At 38.0% G+C, this 18949-nt stretch overlaps 1 protein-coding gene across 1 annotated transcript in view; it reads right to left on the reverse strand.

Moving 5' to 3' along the window:
* NKAIN2 (sodium/potassium transporting ATPase interacting 2) overlaps positions 1-18949 on the reverse strand; it is a gene marked incomplete at its 3' end in the record, with an annotated part of 509777 nt that overhangs the window by 375459 nt on the left and 115369 nt on the right. Inside the window, exon 5 of the mRNA XM_080588355.1 lies at positions 6954-6997. Within this exon, the coding sequence (XP_080444481.1) occupies positions 6954-6997 (44 nt within the window). The remainder of the gene's footprint in view (positions 1-6953; positions 6998-18949) is intronic.

Raw genomic sequence — 18949 nt, forward strand, 5'->3', positions numbered from 1 at the left:
CAGGGATGGTGACTCCACCACCTCCCTGGGCAACCTACTAATGTCTAACTACTCCTTCTGAGAACAAACGTCTTCTAATTTCCAACCGGAACATCCCCTGGCAGAACTTAAGGCCATTCCCTCTTGTCCTATCACTAGTTATCTGAGAGAAGAGGCCAATCCCCATCTCCCCACAACTTCCTTTCAGATAGTTGTAGAGAACAATAACTTCCCCTCTGAGCCTCCTCTTGTCAAAGCATTCATAAATGAAAAGAAGTCATACACATATTTAAGGGATAGACAGAAGAGACTCTTAAAAAGGACATCACAGTAAATGTCTTTCTACAGTATATTTAGTATTTTTACTATGGAGATCAAAACTTTATTCTTTGTTTCCACTGTATCACACCTTACATTGATAAAATAATAAAACCCTACTTTAGCCACAAGACACTATACTAGAAAAAAATATTTCTACTGCTGTCAAGGAGCATATCGCTTACTCATTAGAAAAGAAATAGGACATGAGCTTCCCATGACCTCCAACAGAACATACCAATAATAGTCATTCCCCTACAAAGGTTACAACTGAATTTGTCATAAGTCTAAATTAATCCTTCTTAAAACTGTTATTCTTTCACTGGTATGTCTGTCCCAAAGTGCATTTTCCTACAAAATATGAAGTGAGTTGAAGAGGTTTCTGAAAGGTTTTATTTTACTTTGCTGTACAGTAGAAAGTAGGTATAGAATAAGAGTAAATAAAGTTAAGACAGGCTAATTATATTTTTCTAGACAAAATCTACTGCATAGGACAGACTGTCAAAAATAATTAATTTTTACATTAAGTATACTAACAAGGATTTACTGATCTAGACTGTTAATCACTAGAGATCTGAATTTGTATTTCATAGTAATTAAAATAATTCTGAAAAATATTAAGGTAATAGTCAACTTGAAGTTTTGGTCATCAAAATAGTTAGATCATACAGATCCATGCCAGAATGTCCTGCTGGAAGCACGTAAACCAAGAAATTGCAATCTTCTGGCAGTTTGACTAAGATGCAAACTTTGTCAATATTTCACAATTATTCACAAACATAAGGTCTCTGAGAGAGTGTATGCTTTTCTTAGTCTTTCCTGATCTTATTCTCCCATTTGAGTTTCAGCATCCTTCTCTAGCATTTTCATTTCTAACTCTCGCTCAGGCTATTGGTACCATTCCCTCTCCTGTGGGCACAGACAGAATCTTCGTCTCCCTAATCTGAATTAATTTTTTTCAAAAAAGGCTCCTAACCCCAGTTTGGTATGCCCATTAATATCTTACTGAAGTTGTTCCCTGATGCACCCTGTACAGAAGCCAGCAGAGAACATGTATGGACATGAATCCTTGTGCTTCAGTTCCTGTGTCCCTGGCAGTCCTACATATGATGAGAACTGCTCATGTGGGGAGATCACAGCTCTCATAGTCCTCAACAGTGACAGTTTCAACAGATTCATACATCTGAAGACTTGACTGCTTGGCCATCCAGTCTTGGCTCGTAAACTGAATACCTGTTTGCTAAGTCTTCCTTCCTTCTCTCATGGCCTCTATCTTCATTCTAGGTATTCACCAATGTCTTTCTCCCTGCCCCTTTTCCCCCTTATCTCCAAGCCTAATCCCAGCAGCGTATGGAGGAATTATTCAGAGTAGATCATGGTATGGGAAATAAAAATCCAGAGAGTTTTCCATGGGGTTCCCAAGCTTTCCACTCTTGTCAATCTTCCACGTTTTTGGACTTTGCTTAGTGGCAAAGAATTTGCAGCACTGGGTTGAAAAAAGGGAAAACTATGTAGAAATGTGAATGTTTCCCATGTAACTGCTATTTAAACTTTTCTTTGAAGTTTCTATCTACAGCGTTAACTTATTGTGATGAAGGTAATTTGGGAAGTAATACATCTGTTTCTGAACATATGTTACATACACATATGCAGATGTGTTATATACTCCTACGTATACATGCACACATGGAGAAAAATTTTCTTTTCTCATTCAGCCTTTGAATGCCAACTGTTTTTTCTTACTATCCCAACTTATAGGGTAGGGGAAAGTCAGAATTTCAAAGCCTGAAAATTAATCCTAAACCAATCAGGTTATTCGTCATAAATTGCCTCGTGCTCTGACTGCTTGTTTATTTTAGATCAAAAATTTCCATGTGATTTTAAACATTGATCCTCCACATATATGCCAGGATGAGCAAAAACAGCAGCTTCACCTGCTTTATTCTTGTGTGAGAAATGGATCTCATTAATAAAATCCCTTGAAGCTTTTCAAGGCATTCCTGCCTTGGCACTTCCAATGGCAAGGAGCACAATAATTCCCAATCTACATTTCTTAAAAGCAGTTAAAGGTCATGAATAAATTAGTGAGAACTTCAGTATGGAGAGAAAATGGACTGGTGGTAAAATGAAAACATAAAGATTTATTATAATTAAAATCCTCCTCTCACAGAAACATTTCTTTATAATATTTAACATTTTGATACCAAGGAGGCCAAGGTTATAATGCCATTAGCAAAAGATGACCTTTACTTGTCTCAGTGAACAATAAATAATTGGGCAAAATGCAAAACAGCACTTTCTGTGTTTACCTGCGTTAGACATTTCATTTCTGTAGCTTATTTTTACTCCTTCAAATCCTTTGTATTCCCACAGTTCTGTACAGAATGCTTTTACTAAAGCATCTGAAGCTAAATCATCTTCATTAGGCAGGAAATAAAAAGACAAAAAGATAGATTAAGTAATTAAAAAAAATAATAAAACAAAAAGAACTCCTAAATGACTTTATACTGTTTCTCAAGGTATTTAAAAGATGGCTTCAGTTAGTCATTTCTACTTGCATTTTCTTCACTTATTTTGTCTCAGAAATAGATTATAGTTTTCATAGCTTTCCTCACAGAATGTTTCTGAAGTCCCACATTTACCATACAGGTTCCTGTTTCCTACGGTTTGTCTCTGCAGACATTAATCCTGGGCTAACTTCAGCAACAAAGATTGATCAGGAACGCACTGAAATTTGTGACGCTTTATCTCACAGCTTGATGACAAGCTACGTCTTCCTTACACACACACACGTTAAAGTAAGTAGTAGTGCTACATCCTATTTTGTGTTCTGAAGACAATACTTTTGAAAATTTCTCTCTCTTGCAACTTAACTTGGGCCTGTGAAAATCACAAAGCATCTAGAGATTGAAGCCTTTTTATTTCAGTCAGACATTACAATTCTAAAGGAAGACAAAAGATATTCAGCTGTAATACTTATTAAAAATAAAATAAAATAGAATAAAATGTAACAGGGGAGGATGAACAGAGTAGAGGAAAGACGAGATTCTCACCACAGCGGGAGAACCCGTCCTGACCTCAACATTCAGCACTGGAGAGTTCCTGCAAAATAGACTGTGTAAAAAATGTAGGTACTGTGAAAGGCTGCCTTCACCTCCCTTCTACTCAATGTTAGTAGAAACATACCTAAATGTTTCCTTAGGCAAGTAATGAAATAAGGCAAGTAATGACCATGTAAACATGAGAGATCTAAATCAGAATTATTCAGATAAACCAGCTGAAGATACTAAATATTAAGTACTATCTTAGTTTAAATCTTTTTTTCTAGCTCTGAAGACTTCAAAGAAAGCCATGTATCAGCCTACCCCTATGCTGTGGAGAAGCAACTAATAAGATGCAGAGGAGAATAGTTCAAAGGAAAATGCTATACAAATTGTATACCTATTCTCAGGAACTGGTCTAGCATCCCATTCACATTGGACCGTTTGCAGACTGTGAAGCTCCCTGTTGCCTTCCTCTCTTCCTTGCCCTGTCCTTACAGTCCTGTCTACATGGTGCCTGATTCCAGCCAGGGGTGGATCATGCTCCCCCCATACAAGACTGCAGGGCCACAGGGACAGCTGGGACAATTACTTGGTTACACTACAGATTCAAGCCCACAAGAGCTGAAGAAAGCCTTGAACTCAGGTCTTCCGATCAAGAGAGAAAACTATATTATTTTACTGCATCTGGCTGTGATTCCCATTCGCCTTTGCCAAGAGGCACTTGAGAAGTACTAATACTAGGGCCATTGCCAAACAAGGAAGTATTTCTTGACTATGACTTATAGACGGTTTTGAATTCTGACCAATTTTTCTCTAGAGCTTAGGTTTCAGGACCTGAAATCTCATGCATACCGTCTTGAAAATGAAATAGACATTATCCCAAAGGGTTTGATATTGTTGTTTGCTTGTTTTAAACATACGAAGTTGTATTTACAGGTCTTAAATAAGAAATAAGCGATAAAGCCTTACCCTACTGTAAATGACAGTAAAAGCCTAGTGAAGACAGGATGTGTTTTCATGTTATATTTTTATGTTCCCTTTTTTCAGTATTATATTGTTAATAGAAATGCTTTAAATGTGAACATTCTTTAAGAAGAATTTTAAAAATGGTAGTTAAGATTCTACATTAAAGCTTCTCTCAGAATCCAAAGCAAACATGTATTAACAAAGCCCAGCTCCAGACATGTTCAGGCACCATAAAGACACGTATTAAAGGAGCACCACATGATATCTGCTACTTAACCGAAATCCCAATATATAGAAGGTCAGCAGTGTTGACACCACCCAGCACCTACACTGCAGTAAACCACTGTGCTGTGCCATTGCTAAAAGCACTTTCTATTGATTTTTTTTTTCTAAGAAAAGGACATGAGAGTAGTAAGACAAATTTAGGCAACAGAAAGCTGAAGGAAATGGTCTGACACAGAAGTAATTTGTGATGGAACACCAAGATAAAACACAAGGTCTGTAATACATCATGAGTCTGGAAATAAACAAGGAGGTTTTCTGCTATTTTTTAAAGTTTTTAAGAAATCACAACAAATTGCTATAAAAGAAGTTATTAATCTTCCATGAAGCAAATATAGTAATAGACATAAATGATGCAGTATTCTATGCTGCCTTTATCAATAAGAAACTTGGAATCCTTTCTACCCTTGATTGTATTCTTCTCCTCCTGATTTCTGTCAGTGCTGACCATATGTATGTGAGCATACTTGGTCCACCTTGTCAAAAGAAGGCAAGGTGACAGATCAGTGGAAGTTGCTGAACTGTTAGTCCTGGTATGGACAATTAATATGACTCCAAATCATGCTTTATTTATGGGAATAAAGCATGTAACTTGTTGAAGCTTCACCTTCTAGCCAAATCAGCCTTTGCCCCCTCACAGCAAGAATGTGGATGCTAATATATGTGTTAGTGTCGGATGGCCCTACAACATTAAAAAGTTAATTTTATATTAGCAAATGGTGCTGAATTTGTGGTTCTGGAGGATGAAATCCTTTAAAATGGGTAAATAACTTGACGTTTATACAGTGCCTTTCATCCTGAAGATTTGCTACAGCATGCTTATCAAACTGTACACATTCAGCAGCATTGAAATACAGCCAACTTGGTGTGCAGCCCAGTGCACAAGGAAGCAAGATGAGAAGGAAGGTATTTAACTAGGTACACCAGGGATAACTTACTTTTGAAACCTTAGGTACACCAGGGATAACTTACTTTTGAAACCTTTCCTGGGAAATCTAGGAGAGGGAACTGCACATTTCAAAGTTTCATCCCCAAGGCTATCACAAAGACAATGGCAAAATAGGTTTGCATGTTTCCTGTCTCAGACAGACAGGCAGAACTGTGTGAACAGAGACTGCTTTCTAACTTTAGGTCTGGACCACTAAGCCCTCATTTTATACCTAGATGGTGTCTAAACTACAGACCGACCTTTACAAGCCCTGGTAGTGCCAATCAGCTCACATTTGCTCACTAGTATAAAATATCTAATTTGAAATCTGTATCTTCAGTGGGCATGGGTAATTCCTGTTCTATGGCCCACTCAATACACAGTTTCTCAGCTAAAATTCTGTGAAAAGAGAGGCAGACTTGTGATTCCAGGCCTAAACTAGTAAAACCGTAAAAATCAAATACTTTGATGTCATACTAATAGAGCAAATATAACCTAATTTGATAATTTGGTTCACATTGAACCTGCTGTAATTCCCACAAAGTTCCTTTTTAATTATTTTATTATTTTATTTTTTTTATTGCACAGAAATATGAATGTAAACACACACATATATTAGGTATATAAACATGCACACACATTTAGTATGAGGTACATTTTCAAGAAGCTATGAACATATACATATAAATGTAGACGTAAACCACAGACTGCCATGAATACTATAAGGACAAATGCATAATCCAAATAGGACCAAAATGTAGTCTGTCAGAATGATCCAAGATAAAGAATAGAAAAAGTAAAGTAAAATTATTTGGTTGGTTGTTTAAGTATGTGCAAGAGCTAAGACTGAATGGTTCCTGCCCCTGACCAGCTTCCACACTGGCTTTTTTTTTTTTTTTTTTTCCATTTTTATTTTGGCAATTGAATGAACTTCTTGGTGTCAAACTCATGTTTTCAAAAATGGAAACTATAAGTACAGCTGCCTGCATTAACATTTATATAGCGTTTTTTTCTCAAAGATCAACCTATAGTAATCTATTTTTGAGAATAACAAAAGAGTTTGGAGCTGTTGTAGAGGAACTGATAGCCATTCTCAGCAACATTTAGTTGCAGAAAGAAGTTTCCCAGTCCACATACTTCTTTACACTACCCCAAATTTTATGGCATTCCCTCTGAAATCTTGATGAGAACCGTGCTAAAGTTTCTCTGTTTTTGCTATATTGGCTGGATGGAGCATGCACAAATTAAGGGTGTATACTTTTTTCCCTCAGCCGTCCCTCCTTGACTGATATCTGAGCATGTGCATGAATGCCAGATTAAATATGATGAGTTTTCCTTGGCAAATGAACATGGACCAAAAATTTGTCAGTGCTTAAAACCCATACTGAAGGGGGGGGGGGGGGGGGGCGGGCAGGGAAATAGGAAGCTGGACTTACATTCAGGTCCATTCCCAACTTCAGGTGCCATTTCTTCAACATCTCTAATGAGAGGAATCAGCTCTGCGTAGGGACTTAGAATATCAAAGGTTATTTGTAGCTATTTGATTAGCCAGTGAGGCTTCAAAGACAATACTTTACCTCCCTTCAATAAACCTCCCAGACATTCATTAAAATTAATATACATTAAAAAATCCATTTAAATTACAAATTTGAATTTGAGATGCTAAGAATGAATCCAGCTGCATAATTTAAATGTAAAAGATATTAATATGGCTTTTAGGAGCTCAAGCAAGACAGCATTTATCTAATATTACCAATACAATTCTGTTTTTACTTGCAATCTTATTTATGTGTTACGAGCACAAGGAATTTCAGAAGTGTCATCACTTGGCAGCTGACTATTTGATGTTCACATAAAATATGCTCAGCTTGAAAATTGTCTTAGCTACTTGAGAACAGAGAAGTCCAGCCATACTCCCCTCAAGAGATGTGTTGTCCTAATGTGAAAGCACACCCAAACAGGATATCAAGTCTACTTGTCACTAATGTAGCTGTTGTTGAAACCATCTGTGAACAGAACATGCTCCAGAAAGCTTCTTTTGGTGCATTTAAAAAGCTATAAAAATGAAAGTCCTTCGAACTGAATTCTGCTTGGAAGCTTCAGCAGATGCTTCATGCGGGGAGTGCACTGCTACCAGAATTTTCAGACTCCCATGGTCAAGAAACAATTTGCAAGGGAAAACCAGAAGGCATAATCAGCTCTACAAAGTCTGGTCATCAGTGTCACAATGGTAAATGGTTTTGACAAATTGAAAATAGGAGTTTAACTTTTTCAAGCTCTGCGACCTACAAATGGATACTGAGAGAAATCTGGCCCTGACTTAGTTTAGGAGACGAACTTTGTGAATGATGATCATTTTTAAAAAGTGCATTTTGAAATTAAAAGTTTTGAGCTGCAAGTTGATTTATTTTTTTTTTCATTCATGAAACCTAAGATATCCACGTTCTCAATGAATTATTTGGATTAAAAATTCATTAGAAGTTTGGAAATAATTTCAGTCAAGTCATGTTCATTCTTCAATAGAAATATATTTTTAAATGCCTTGCTCCATAATGCAGCACTCTTTTCATGTTTTCACATGTGATAATTGTGACAGCACTTTATTAATAGCTTTCATGAAACTTAATTCAAGTAATTAGCTCTCTAGCTATTCTGTCAGTCAGTCTGTCTGTACCAGAGTTTATGACACCAGTATAGATGGCAATAACAAGCAAAATTGACAAAGATGTACTTTGTTCTTCTGCACTGTTATTAAAAAATGTAAAATTTCAATTTGCACAAAGGATATAAGCAGCAATAGATGATAATTAGATTTTGCCTCGAACAGTTCACCTTTTATTCAAATGTAATGACAACTAATTTGGCATCAAGGCAGCATAAATGCTTTCCTTTCTGGAGAGCACCATATGGATTTTGTATTCTCAGGAGATGATGGAATGGCTAGGAGTATATCTCCAAGGTCACATGCACTTCTATAAACATTACACTTCAGTGTTGCAGGGGAATGAGTACAAGAGCCCAGCTAATTAAATAAAACAAATGAATCCATAACTGACACATTAAGTGCATACAAGTGGATCGACTTTGCCAGATGCTGAATGATTTTCATCAACAACACGATCAGTTTCAAATCTCATATCAGTTTGCAGCTAAGATTTTAAAATTAGAATCCAGAAGAATAAAATCAAAATTTTCTCTGAACTCTTAATTTACTTTTGCCTTATGGCAATAAAAAAAAAAAAAAATATTACTTTAAGAAAATACCCTATTTTACATTATGCAACATCAAAAGAGCTTTGCAGATGCCAGAAGGCAATTACCTTCCCTAACACCCTCTTCACCAAAATGTAGTAACCAACTTCAAAAAGAAAGGTCTGAAAATATTTGTAATCACTTTCTTATTTTGTTCTCCTCCCAAAACATCAATTTTGGAGAAAAAATCTAACATGGCAATATCTTCTATTGAAGCAGAATAACATTCAGAGGAGAACTACAGTATCATGGGAGAACAAAACAAAAAGTACATTAGATCACAAACGCAGATGTCATAGAAATGACAACAATTGCAATATTATTGCAAATTTATTGGGGTGAAAAATAGAATTTCTACCACAAATTCAAAATTTAGGAAGAAGAGAAAATGGATTAGCAAAGCATAGTATAAATAAATCATCAGTATAATATGGACACAAAAACTGGAAATGAAACCCTACGCCAGCTCTGGTAAAGAAAGTATTGAAGGAAATCTACGAGGCAGTGGCAGGACTCACTCCTGGGCATTGTATACATTTTTGGTCAGTTATGTTCAAAAAAAGTGGGGTGTTTTTTTTCTTGTTGTTTCGTTCTTGTTATTGTTTTTAATTTCTAACATTGAAACATTTGTAATAAATGAAATTAGGCTAATATACTTTACCAATGATAGAATAATATGGTGAAGTACTATAATGACAGGCAGCCTTCCATTTCTATTGAAAGACTTTTATGTAGCTAACATTTTGTATTGTTATACTGATCTCCCTGTTCCCCCCAACCCCTCCTGCTCTACTTCCTTCCAAGTATATCTTGAACTATATTTCTCCTGTATCTACCTAAGGAAATGTGACTGCCTTATCAAGAAAACTTGTTCTAAAGGAAATTTTTGGATAGATTCTGAACACAGAACTGGTGTTTACTCATATGGGACTAATTAGGTACATCCAGATCACAGCTGCACAGCAGTGGAATAAAAGCTTCCTGAATTAGAGCATTAGTCAACACTCACATACATCTCAAGTGCTTTGTCACAGGCAGAATCAGGTGGACAAGAAAGCATCCACCTGCACACCTGCAGATGAATGCTGTTCAATTCTGGCTCTCAATATTAAGTATTTCTCCCACAAACGAAACAGCTGTTTTAAGTTAAACTTGAACATGGAAATATAGCGCTGTTACAGTAAACTTATTTAATTATAGACCCAATACTGCAGTAAGTCCAAGTTAGAAGAGGGATTTCTAGTCTTTACAGCTCTGAAGGGCCTATATTGTGATACAGAGCAGAACATTACTTCCCTTTGGAGATCTAGTATCATGAGTAAAAGGAACACAGCTTGCCATGCAAACTTATCTGGTATTTAGAGATCAAGGAAAGCAGACCCAGCTCCTTCACAAATTCACTGCTGAATTGATAAAAAAAAAAAAAAGTGGGGGTGTGGACAGTAAACCCAATGATTCTCATTGGGACGTCTGTGAAACTCTTAGCAACAGACAATCAGACAATCAACCCCTGCACAAGTACAGGCCCTCAAGTAAACACAAAGAATGTTTTCTACATGGTAAAGATTTGTAAACAGAGACACTATTCCTGCTTCTTGCAACTACATCTGTTTTCAGCTTATTCTGCTTATTTAAAGAAATACCACTAATGTTTTCAAACCTAATAAAATTTAAAAATAACAGCTCTGGGAAGTTGATCAACAATATCAACCCACATAGATATCACTCTAAGAATCTCTTCCTTTCAGACTCTCTTTGATATGGATACTACTTAACTCCTCAAAGTGACTCCTCAAAGACACTGCCTTCATAGGCTTCACTGGTGACAGGCTGGAATCCTTCAATGAAACAAATCATTGTGTGATGATATCTTCTGTCAAAGAAAATACCAGCAACAGGAAATATCATTTGCAGAGTTAAATAGCACTGTTGAAGAAAAATGTTGGAAAAGAGAAAAAAAAAAAAAAAAAGCTCCACTAAAAAAAAAATGTAAACACTTACACCAAGAGTAAACTCTAAAAAATACACACAGCTAAGCAAAATAAATCCTTTGACAGGAAGGACACGTAGAATCATAGAATCATTCAGGTTGGAAAAGTCCTCTAAGATCACCTAGTCCAACCTTTAACCAAGTACTGACAAGCCCGCCACTAAAACGTGCTTTTAAAGTTCTTTATCTACATGAGTTAAATATAATCCATACACAGTAATGCAACCAGCCTTTACTATCTTTTCTCTTAAGAAAGATTACTAGATGGTTAGACCAAAGCCGGTAGCAGAGGCAAAACTTCTTTTAAGATTAATATTCAGGAAAAAATATATCTGACTGAACAGAACACTGAACACCTCAGTACAACTATCTTATTTAGAATTACACTGAGATATCCAATAGTAGCTAATGACATTAAAATATTTAAGAACTCTAATCCTGAGAGATCTGAAGCAATAGCTAAAATGCATTCATTAAACAAATCACCGATAGTGGATATAGACCTTGGGGAAAAATAAACCTGATACGAATGAACTTGCTCCTCAGATTTAATATGTATATGCCTATGAGATCCTCTTCTACCCAATGCCATTTTCAAGATGTGAACTTTATACCTTCAAAAAGGCTTATGCAGAACATACACCACAAACACAACATATATACTTTAGTATATGCTATATACTTTAAAAGATATCACAAGCAAAATGAACTAGAGCAATTACATACCTAGATCTATGCTAATATTGTAAAATATTATTAGAAAATTAATATAATATTGGAATAATATTTCCAATTATAATCAGAAAATTATGTCATGCCATAGATGGAAACAATCACAGATAAGATGCTTATATGACATTTGTAGCTATACTGATATAAATATTGCACATGCCAAAGAGAAGTAACCTCTAACTATTTCTGTCTATAGATACAATCTGGTTTAGCACACCAAGAACAAATCTGTATTTCATCTTGTGTTGTCACCTTACTGAATAGACTTCTATGGCAAAATTTAGGGGAAAAAATGAATATAACGTATTACAAAAATACCATGTAACACTAGGAATCACCCCACCAAAATAATAAGAGGTGTCCATTATGAAGGCAATCATGATGTTTTCAAAACCAGTAATTAAACAGAAGGGTTCCTAAGTATCTGTCTGGCAGGACTGGCAAAACGAGGAAGAAGGTGGTATGGCAAGAAGAATGCATGCTGAGCAGGATACATCTACATAATCCACTTAATGCACTGTAGCACTTCTTTTCACTTGCAAATTGTTACAGACATGCATTACATTGCATCTGTATTTTAGTTGTGTTATGAACTCAACTGCACCTTGAAATGTACTTTAAATGAGATTGAAGTGCACTTGAAAAGTTTCTTTTTCTGCAGGTGAAACCAAGGCTGAAGTAATATGCCAGGGTAGAATGCCCCACATGCTATTTGTATACAGGGTGCCTTCCTCAGAAGTCCTCTCAGAGGTCCTCCAGCAGCATACTCACTACACAAGCATGAATTTCTGTTAGTAACAGTGTAGACAGTGGGGATGGTCATCTGGAATGGTCATACAGAAATCTGCTTTGTATTGTCTGTTTGGTACAGATTAATCTTACATACCTAAGTATACCAACTGGCATCAACTTCATTGCCAGTAAACACAAACAATAGATACATACTCCTAGAACTGTAACAGGACATGCATATTAAAATGCTGTCTTTCTTTCTTCATGCTGCAACAGTCACTACTGTAGATATAAATTATAGAAATTGGCACGATGGGAAATAGGACATGCAGGGCTCCATTAACTAACAAAAGAGACACGACCTAATTTATGTCAATGATTTCCAAAAAAAGCAAATATTACTTTTGCCAATTGTTGTTTTCACCACTAACCGTAACTGCTCTGAGATTTGGTGCTGTGATAAATCAGATTTCTCTTCAGTGATTTAATTATCACTGGTCTTTCTGAGTAATGGGTGATCAATTTCATTAAATCCTCTTCATTTGAACTTGTACTATTCTTCATCCAGGCATCCTTGAACAATTGTCTTATTCATCTCATCTCATCTCATCTCATCTCATCTCATCCCAAATCCAAATTTGCTGACTCAGCTACTAGTTGATAAGATCTCCTGTCAGACAGTTCTCCTTGTGAAAGTAAACAAGCCATTAGACTTTTTTTCCAGCCATAGAAGTCTAAACATTTCTTTGTAAAATCTATGTTTAAATGCTTTCATTAAAAATAATTTAAAATAAATAAATAAATAAAAATAAAATAAATAATAAAAAAGTCTTGTCCTGTTGCAATTGTCTCCAAAAGAAAGCTTCAATATAAAATTGGAACTCTCCCTGATAAATTTGCCAGGGCTTTCTTTACTGTGTTGGGTAATGACTGAGCCTATATACCAAATTTTCAACCTAAACAAAACTCCCTTTCCATCAGAGCACTCTTGTGTTTTTGTTTTTGGTCATGGTGGTTTGTTTTTTTCTTGCTTTGTTTCAGATATTAACTGAAAATCTGTACTGTTTTCCCATGATACCCAGACCTCCCATGAATTACAAGTTTTCATTTGTCATCTTATGAAACAATGAATTTATCATTGTCTATGTACCTCAAATTACCTGGAATTCCATGTACCTCAAATTAGTGGAAAATCTTGAAGCCTTCTCTAAATTATTCTATCAACTTTATCATTACCATCTGTGTTCAAGAGATGAAGTGGTAGTGTGTGTCCTGTTTTTACCTTTTTACAGACTGCCATTTAGATAACATTGCTGCCACTTTTTTAGGTGTCTTAAAAGAAGGTTTATCTGATTCTTGAAGGACTCATTTTGAGCCCTAAGCATTTTTATTAGTCTGTATAGAAAGAAATCTCCTGAACAAAAGATGGTATTTTATTGATTTTTTTTTTCTCATAACTATGGGTTTGTTATAAAATTTTAAATGCGTTATTATTTTTGCTGTAAAATATCACTTAGTAACAGTGGAGCTCAGTGGAAGGAGAACAAGTATTTAGATCAAAACACACACACACACACAAAAAATTTTATTATTACATATGGACCCCATGACATACGAACACACTGGTGAACGTAGCAAAAAATGTTGAGTATGCAACTAGTTATAACTCTAAAGGATGTTGAGATTATAAAGAACCAAAAAATGTTGTACAGGCACTTTGAAAGATTTTATCCTACAATTACATGTATAGGCGAGCATTACTGACTTTACAAAATCAAGTAAAGATGCAAAGCTTTTGAATGCAATCTCCTACACTTCATGTTGATATCTGCGAATGATATTCAATTAATTCAGCTGTGTTTAAAAATAATTAAAGATGCTCCCTTTCTGAAGTATGGATGGAACTACTTTAAAAGTTTTTAAATCATTAAAACCTGCCTACATAGGTGCATAGGTAAATTCAGGTACCTTAAATGCACAGTGACTTTGATCTGTTACAGACTGTAATTTTGTTTTGTTTTGTTTTCCTACATCATTGCAAGTGCAGTCTGTTTAGGTATACAGGGAAAATAGAGATTCTTTAGAGGATACTAAAGATGTTTATGAAAACATATAGAAATAACAATTCACACAAATAAACCAATGCTGAAGTCTTAGAAAGGAATCTCCCTCAGCCCCTGCACTGAAATATTTACCATCTGATCAGATTTCATTTCCTCCTCAGCTGTAATCTTTTTTGGGACCTTCCTGTGTCAATCCATTTAACTCTCAATACTACCACCTCTTCCAGAAAATGCTTCTAATTACAAAAACAACAGGATCAGCTTGAGCATAAATCCTCTCTTTATCCACTTTATATCTGGTTACATACATTCTCTTGCCATCTCACTGTAGAGAAGGTCAGAAGAAGTAAGAGTAATGTTTTCTGTTGTACCACAATTTTCATTGACCAATATGCTTTCTAGATATTTGAGATTTCATAACAGAAATACTAAATATATCTGGTAAACTATACTGGAAATTACCAGGTACTGTGAATTCAAGTTTTAAAATGATCACCTTATATCATTGTGCTCATACTGAAGAGTGATTTTACTTTGAATCACATTTTAAGGGGAAAAAGAAAAAAAAAAAAGTTTAACTACTAAAGTGAATGCTATTACATTAATCCTCTTGTCAGCATTTTGTTTTCCAAAAACAACTACTGGAGAAGAATACTCTATTTATAGACTATAGTTTAAAACAATATTGTCTCAATCAACTTGAATAATCAACTTGAATACTTCAAAATTTAATAAATCTGTCGTATTTTGCTCTTGTAATCACTATTAAGCAGTTTTCTGCATTGCTCATGTTTTTACTGCAAGCGTCACAATTTAGGATGTTTAATTTTAAATGCTGCAGATTGCATGAACTTCTATAAGAAAAACTGAAACTTTTATTCCAGTTGACCAGTGAGAAGAAATCAGAAAAAAAATAAAAATAAAAAATAAAAAATCCCACCAATCCTTAGTCTATATATTTCACTTTGCAACCCACCCTTCTAATAATTCCTTGTTAAAAAAAAATCATGGTTTTCAGAATCATGCTCAGGATTTTGTATGATTTATTCTAGCTAGCAATATAGAATCAGTGAAAATTTAGAATTCTTTGGCTGGAGTTTATAGCCAATTTCCATGTAATATTCTGAAAATTATTGTCTTAATTTTTAGATCAGTTTGCTAAAGCCAATTTTACTGGCCCTTACACTATGAGCTATATTGGGTTTACGGGGCAAGGTTTTGGTAGCAGGGGGCTGCAGGGGTGGCCTCCATGAGAAGAATCCAGCAGCTGTCCCATGTTAGATAAGGACCAGTTTCAGACAGCTCCAACAGGGACCCACTGCTGGCAAGAGCTGTACCAATAAGCAATTTTGTCTGTGCCTCTTTGAGAGTAGATTTAAGAAAGGAATAAATAAATAAATAAATAAATAAATAAATGCTTTGACACAGCAGCTGGGAGAGAGAGAGGAGTGAGAAACAGCCCTACAGACACCAAAGTCAGTGCAGAAGGAGGCAGCGGAAAGCTTTCTGCTCCAGGCACCAGAGCAGAAGTTCCCCTGTGGCCTGTGGAGAGGCCTCTGGTGGAGCAGGTTGTCCCGCTGCAGCCCATGGGTCCCACATGGAGCAGATCTCCACACTGGAGCCCGTGGAGGAGCCCCCGGTGGAGCAGGTGGATGTGGCCTGGAGGAGGCTGCGGCCCATGGAGAGCCCCCGCAGGAGCAGGCCCCGGGCCGGAGCTGCAGCCCGTGGAGAGGAGCCCACGCAGGAGCAGGAGGCCTGGGGGCAGCTGCCACCCGTGGGGGACCTGTGCTGGAGCAATTTGCTCCTGGGGGATGGACCTCATGGTACGGAGCCGTGTGGGAGCAGTTCTTGGAGAGCTGCTGCCTATGGGCAGCCCCCGCAGGCTCAGTTCGGGAAGGACGGCATCCCGTGGGAGGGACCCCGCGTGGGGCAGGGGCAGGGAGGGACCTTGAAGGAGTGGTGGAGACAAAACGTCATGGACTGACCGCAGCCCCCATTGCCTGTTCCCCTGCACAGCTCAGAAGTGGTTGTAGAAGGGAGCAAATAAGGGGAAGTTATTTTCAGTTTGCTTTTAGTTTCTCACTGCTTTTGTCTGCTAGTGATAGGCAATAAATTATATTAATCTCCCTACATAGAGTCTGTTTTGCCCATGACGATAACGGTTGAGTGATCTCCCTGTCCTTATCTCAACCCTTGAGCCCTTTCCATTGTATTTTCTCCCCCTTTCTCTTTGAGGAATGGGAGTGAGAGAATGATTGTGGTGGAGCTATAGGCCTGTTGGGGAACTATAGGCCTGTCAGTTTGACCTCAGTGCCAGGAAAGCTCATGGAGCAGATTATCTTGAGGGTCATCACGCGGCACTTGCAGGGCAAGCAGGCGATCAGGCCCAGTCAGCATGGGTTTATGAAACGCAGGTCCTGCTTGACGAACCTGATCTCCTTCTGTGATAAAGTGACGCGCTTGGTGGATGAGGGAAAGGCTGTGGATGTGGTTTACCTTGACCTCAGTAAGGCTTTTGACACCGTTCCCCACAACATTCTCCTCAAGAAACTGGCTGCTCGGGGCTTGGACTGGTGTACGCTTCGCTGGGTTAGAAACTGGCTGGATAGCCGGGCCCAGAGAGTTGTGGTGAATGGAGTCAAATCTGGTTGGAGGCTGGTCACTAGTGGTGTCCCCCAGGGCTCGGTACTGGGGCCGGTCCTCTTTAATATCTTTATCGATGATCTGGATGAGGGCGTCCAGTGCACCCTCAGTAAGTTTGCAGATGACACCAAGCTAAGTGCGTGTGTTGATCTGCTCGAGGGCAGGAAGGCTCTGCAGGAGGATCTGGATAGGCTGGAGCGATGGGCTGAGGTCAACTGCATGAAGTTCAACAAGGCCAAGTGCCGGGTCCTGCACCTGGGGCGCAACAACCCCAAGCAGAGCTACAGGCTGGGAGATGAGTGGCTGGAAAGCTGCCTGGCCGAGAAGGACCTGGGAGTATTGGTTGGTAGTCGGCTGAATATGAGCCAGCAGTGTGCCCAGGTGGCCAAGAAGGCCAACGGCATCCTGGCCTGTATAAGAAGCAGTGTGGCCAGCAGGTCTAGGGAAGTGATTGTCCCCCTGTACTCGGCTCTGGTGAGGCCGCACCTTGAGTACTGTGTTCAGTTTTGGGCCCCTCGCTACAGGAAGGACATGGACGTGCTCGAGCGAGTCCAGAGAAGGGCGACCAAGCTGGTGAGGGGTCTGGAGAACAAGTCTTACGAGGAGCGGCTGAGGGAGCTGGGCTTGTTCAGCCTGGAGAAGAGGAGGCTCAGGGGCGACCTTATCGCTCTCTACAGTTACTTTAAAGGAGGCTGTAGAGAGGTGGGGGTTGGTCTGTTCTCCCACGTGCCTGGTGACAGGACGAGGGGGAATGGGCGAAAGTTGCGACAGGGGAGTTTTAGGTTGGATGTTAGGAAGTACTTCTTTACCGAAAGGGTTATTAAGCATTGGAACGGGCTGCCCAGGGAGGTGGTGGAGTCACCATCCCTGGAGGTCTTTAAAAGATGTTTAGATGTAGAGCTTAGCGATATGGTTTAGTGGAGTACTTAGTGTTAGGTCGGAGGTTGGACTCGATGATCTTGAGGTCTCTTCCAACCTAGAAATCTGTGATACTGGGATACTGTGATACTGTGAGCTCAGATGCCCAGCAGGGTAAAACCACCACAAGAACACGACATCAAGGTACTATTTAAAGTACTCAAAATTATTCCAAATTGCAGGATTTGGGGAATGCAATAGAGTATGCAGGGATAAACTTATGGACTGTCTCATAAGTTGCATGTTTTGTGAAGGTTTCAAAATTTTTAATGAAGAGTTTTCCTCCTATAATTGAACAGCATGTTCCTCTCAGTACATTATCCTTTTCCCAATATTAAAAGTATAAAATATATTAGGAGTTGAAGCTACCAGCCACCCACATGAAAAAGGCAACCTGTAAACATCTGATCTGGGATGTGACACCAGGTGAAGATACCCATACTGTCTGACTTGCTTTAATCCTTGGAGGAAGCTTTTTGTCATGGTTTTTGGCTGGGTTATGCCCTGTCTTGGATGTGAAAGATATACCAAAGATAGTAGAATTTAATTTATTATTAGCCTTAGTCTCCGTGACTATGTAATGTTATGTGGGTCTGAGATACCTAGGAGGAACTATAGCTTTGCATCCTAATGGACCGTCTTAGGACAAACACTGATGTTTGTGTTCAAATAAAATACATTACATTAAAAATAGGAACACTGTGCAGCTAATGTCATCACTTCTCTGCTGGAAAGCTGAACTGAAAGATTACATACTTCAGCACCCTTTTGACAGAGTAACCACACTGATGTAACTAGACAGCTAGTGTCATGAAAGGGAAAAGATCGCCATCAACGCATTTAATTTTTCATAGTTCTACTTAAGTCTTCCATAGGATTAAATATATCTGAGGAAAAGGGGGGACTGTTTTCTTAAATATTATGCTCTGATCAGTATTTTGCACACTGCTTGTGATTCAGGTCCCCTCTGAGTGAATACAAATAAAGCAGCCTTCAAGTTTAGTCATGGTAGCGCTTTTCAATACAGAGTAGCTGGGATGGTTTTAAACTAGACAAAACTCAGCAAGAATAGAAAGTGCTAACAGCTTCTTGCCAAGGGACT

The sequence above is a fragment of the Anser brachyrhynchus genome (assembly GCF_964034855.1).
Source record: "Anser brachyrhynchus genome assembly, chromosome: 3".
Lineage (NCBI taxonomy): Eukaryota > Metazoa > Chordata > Aves > Anseriformes > Anatidae > Anser > Anser brachyrhynchus.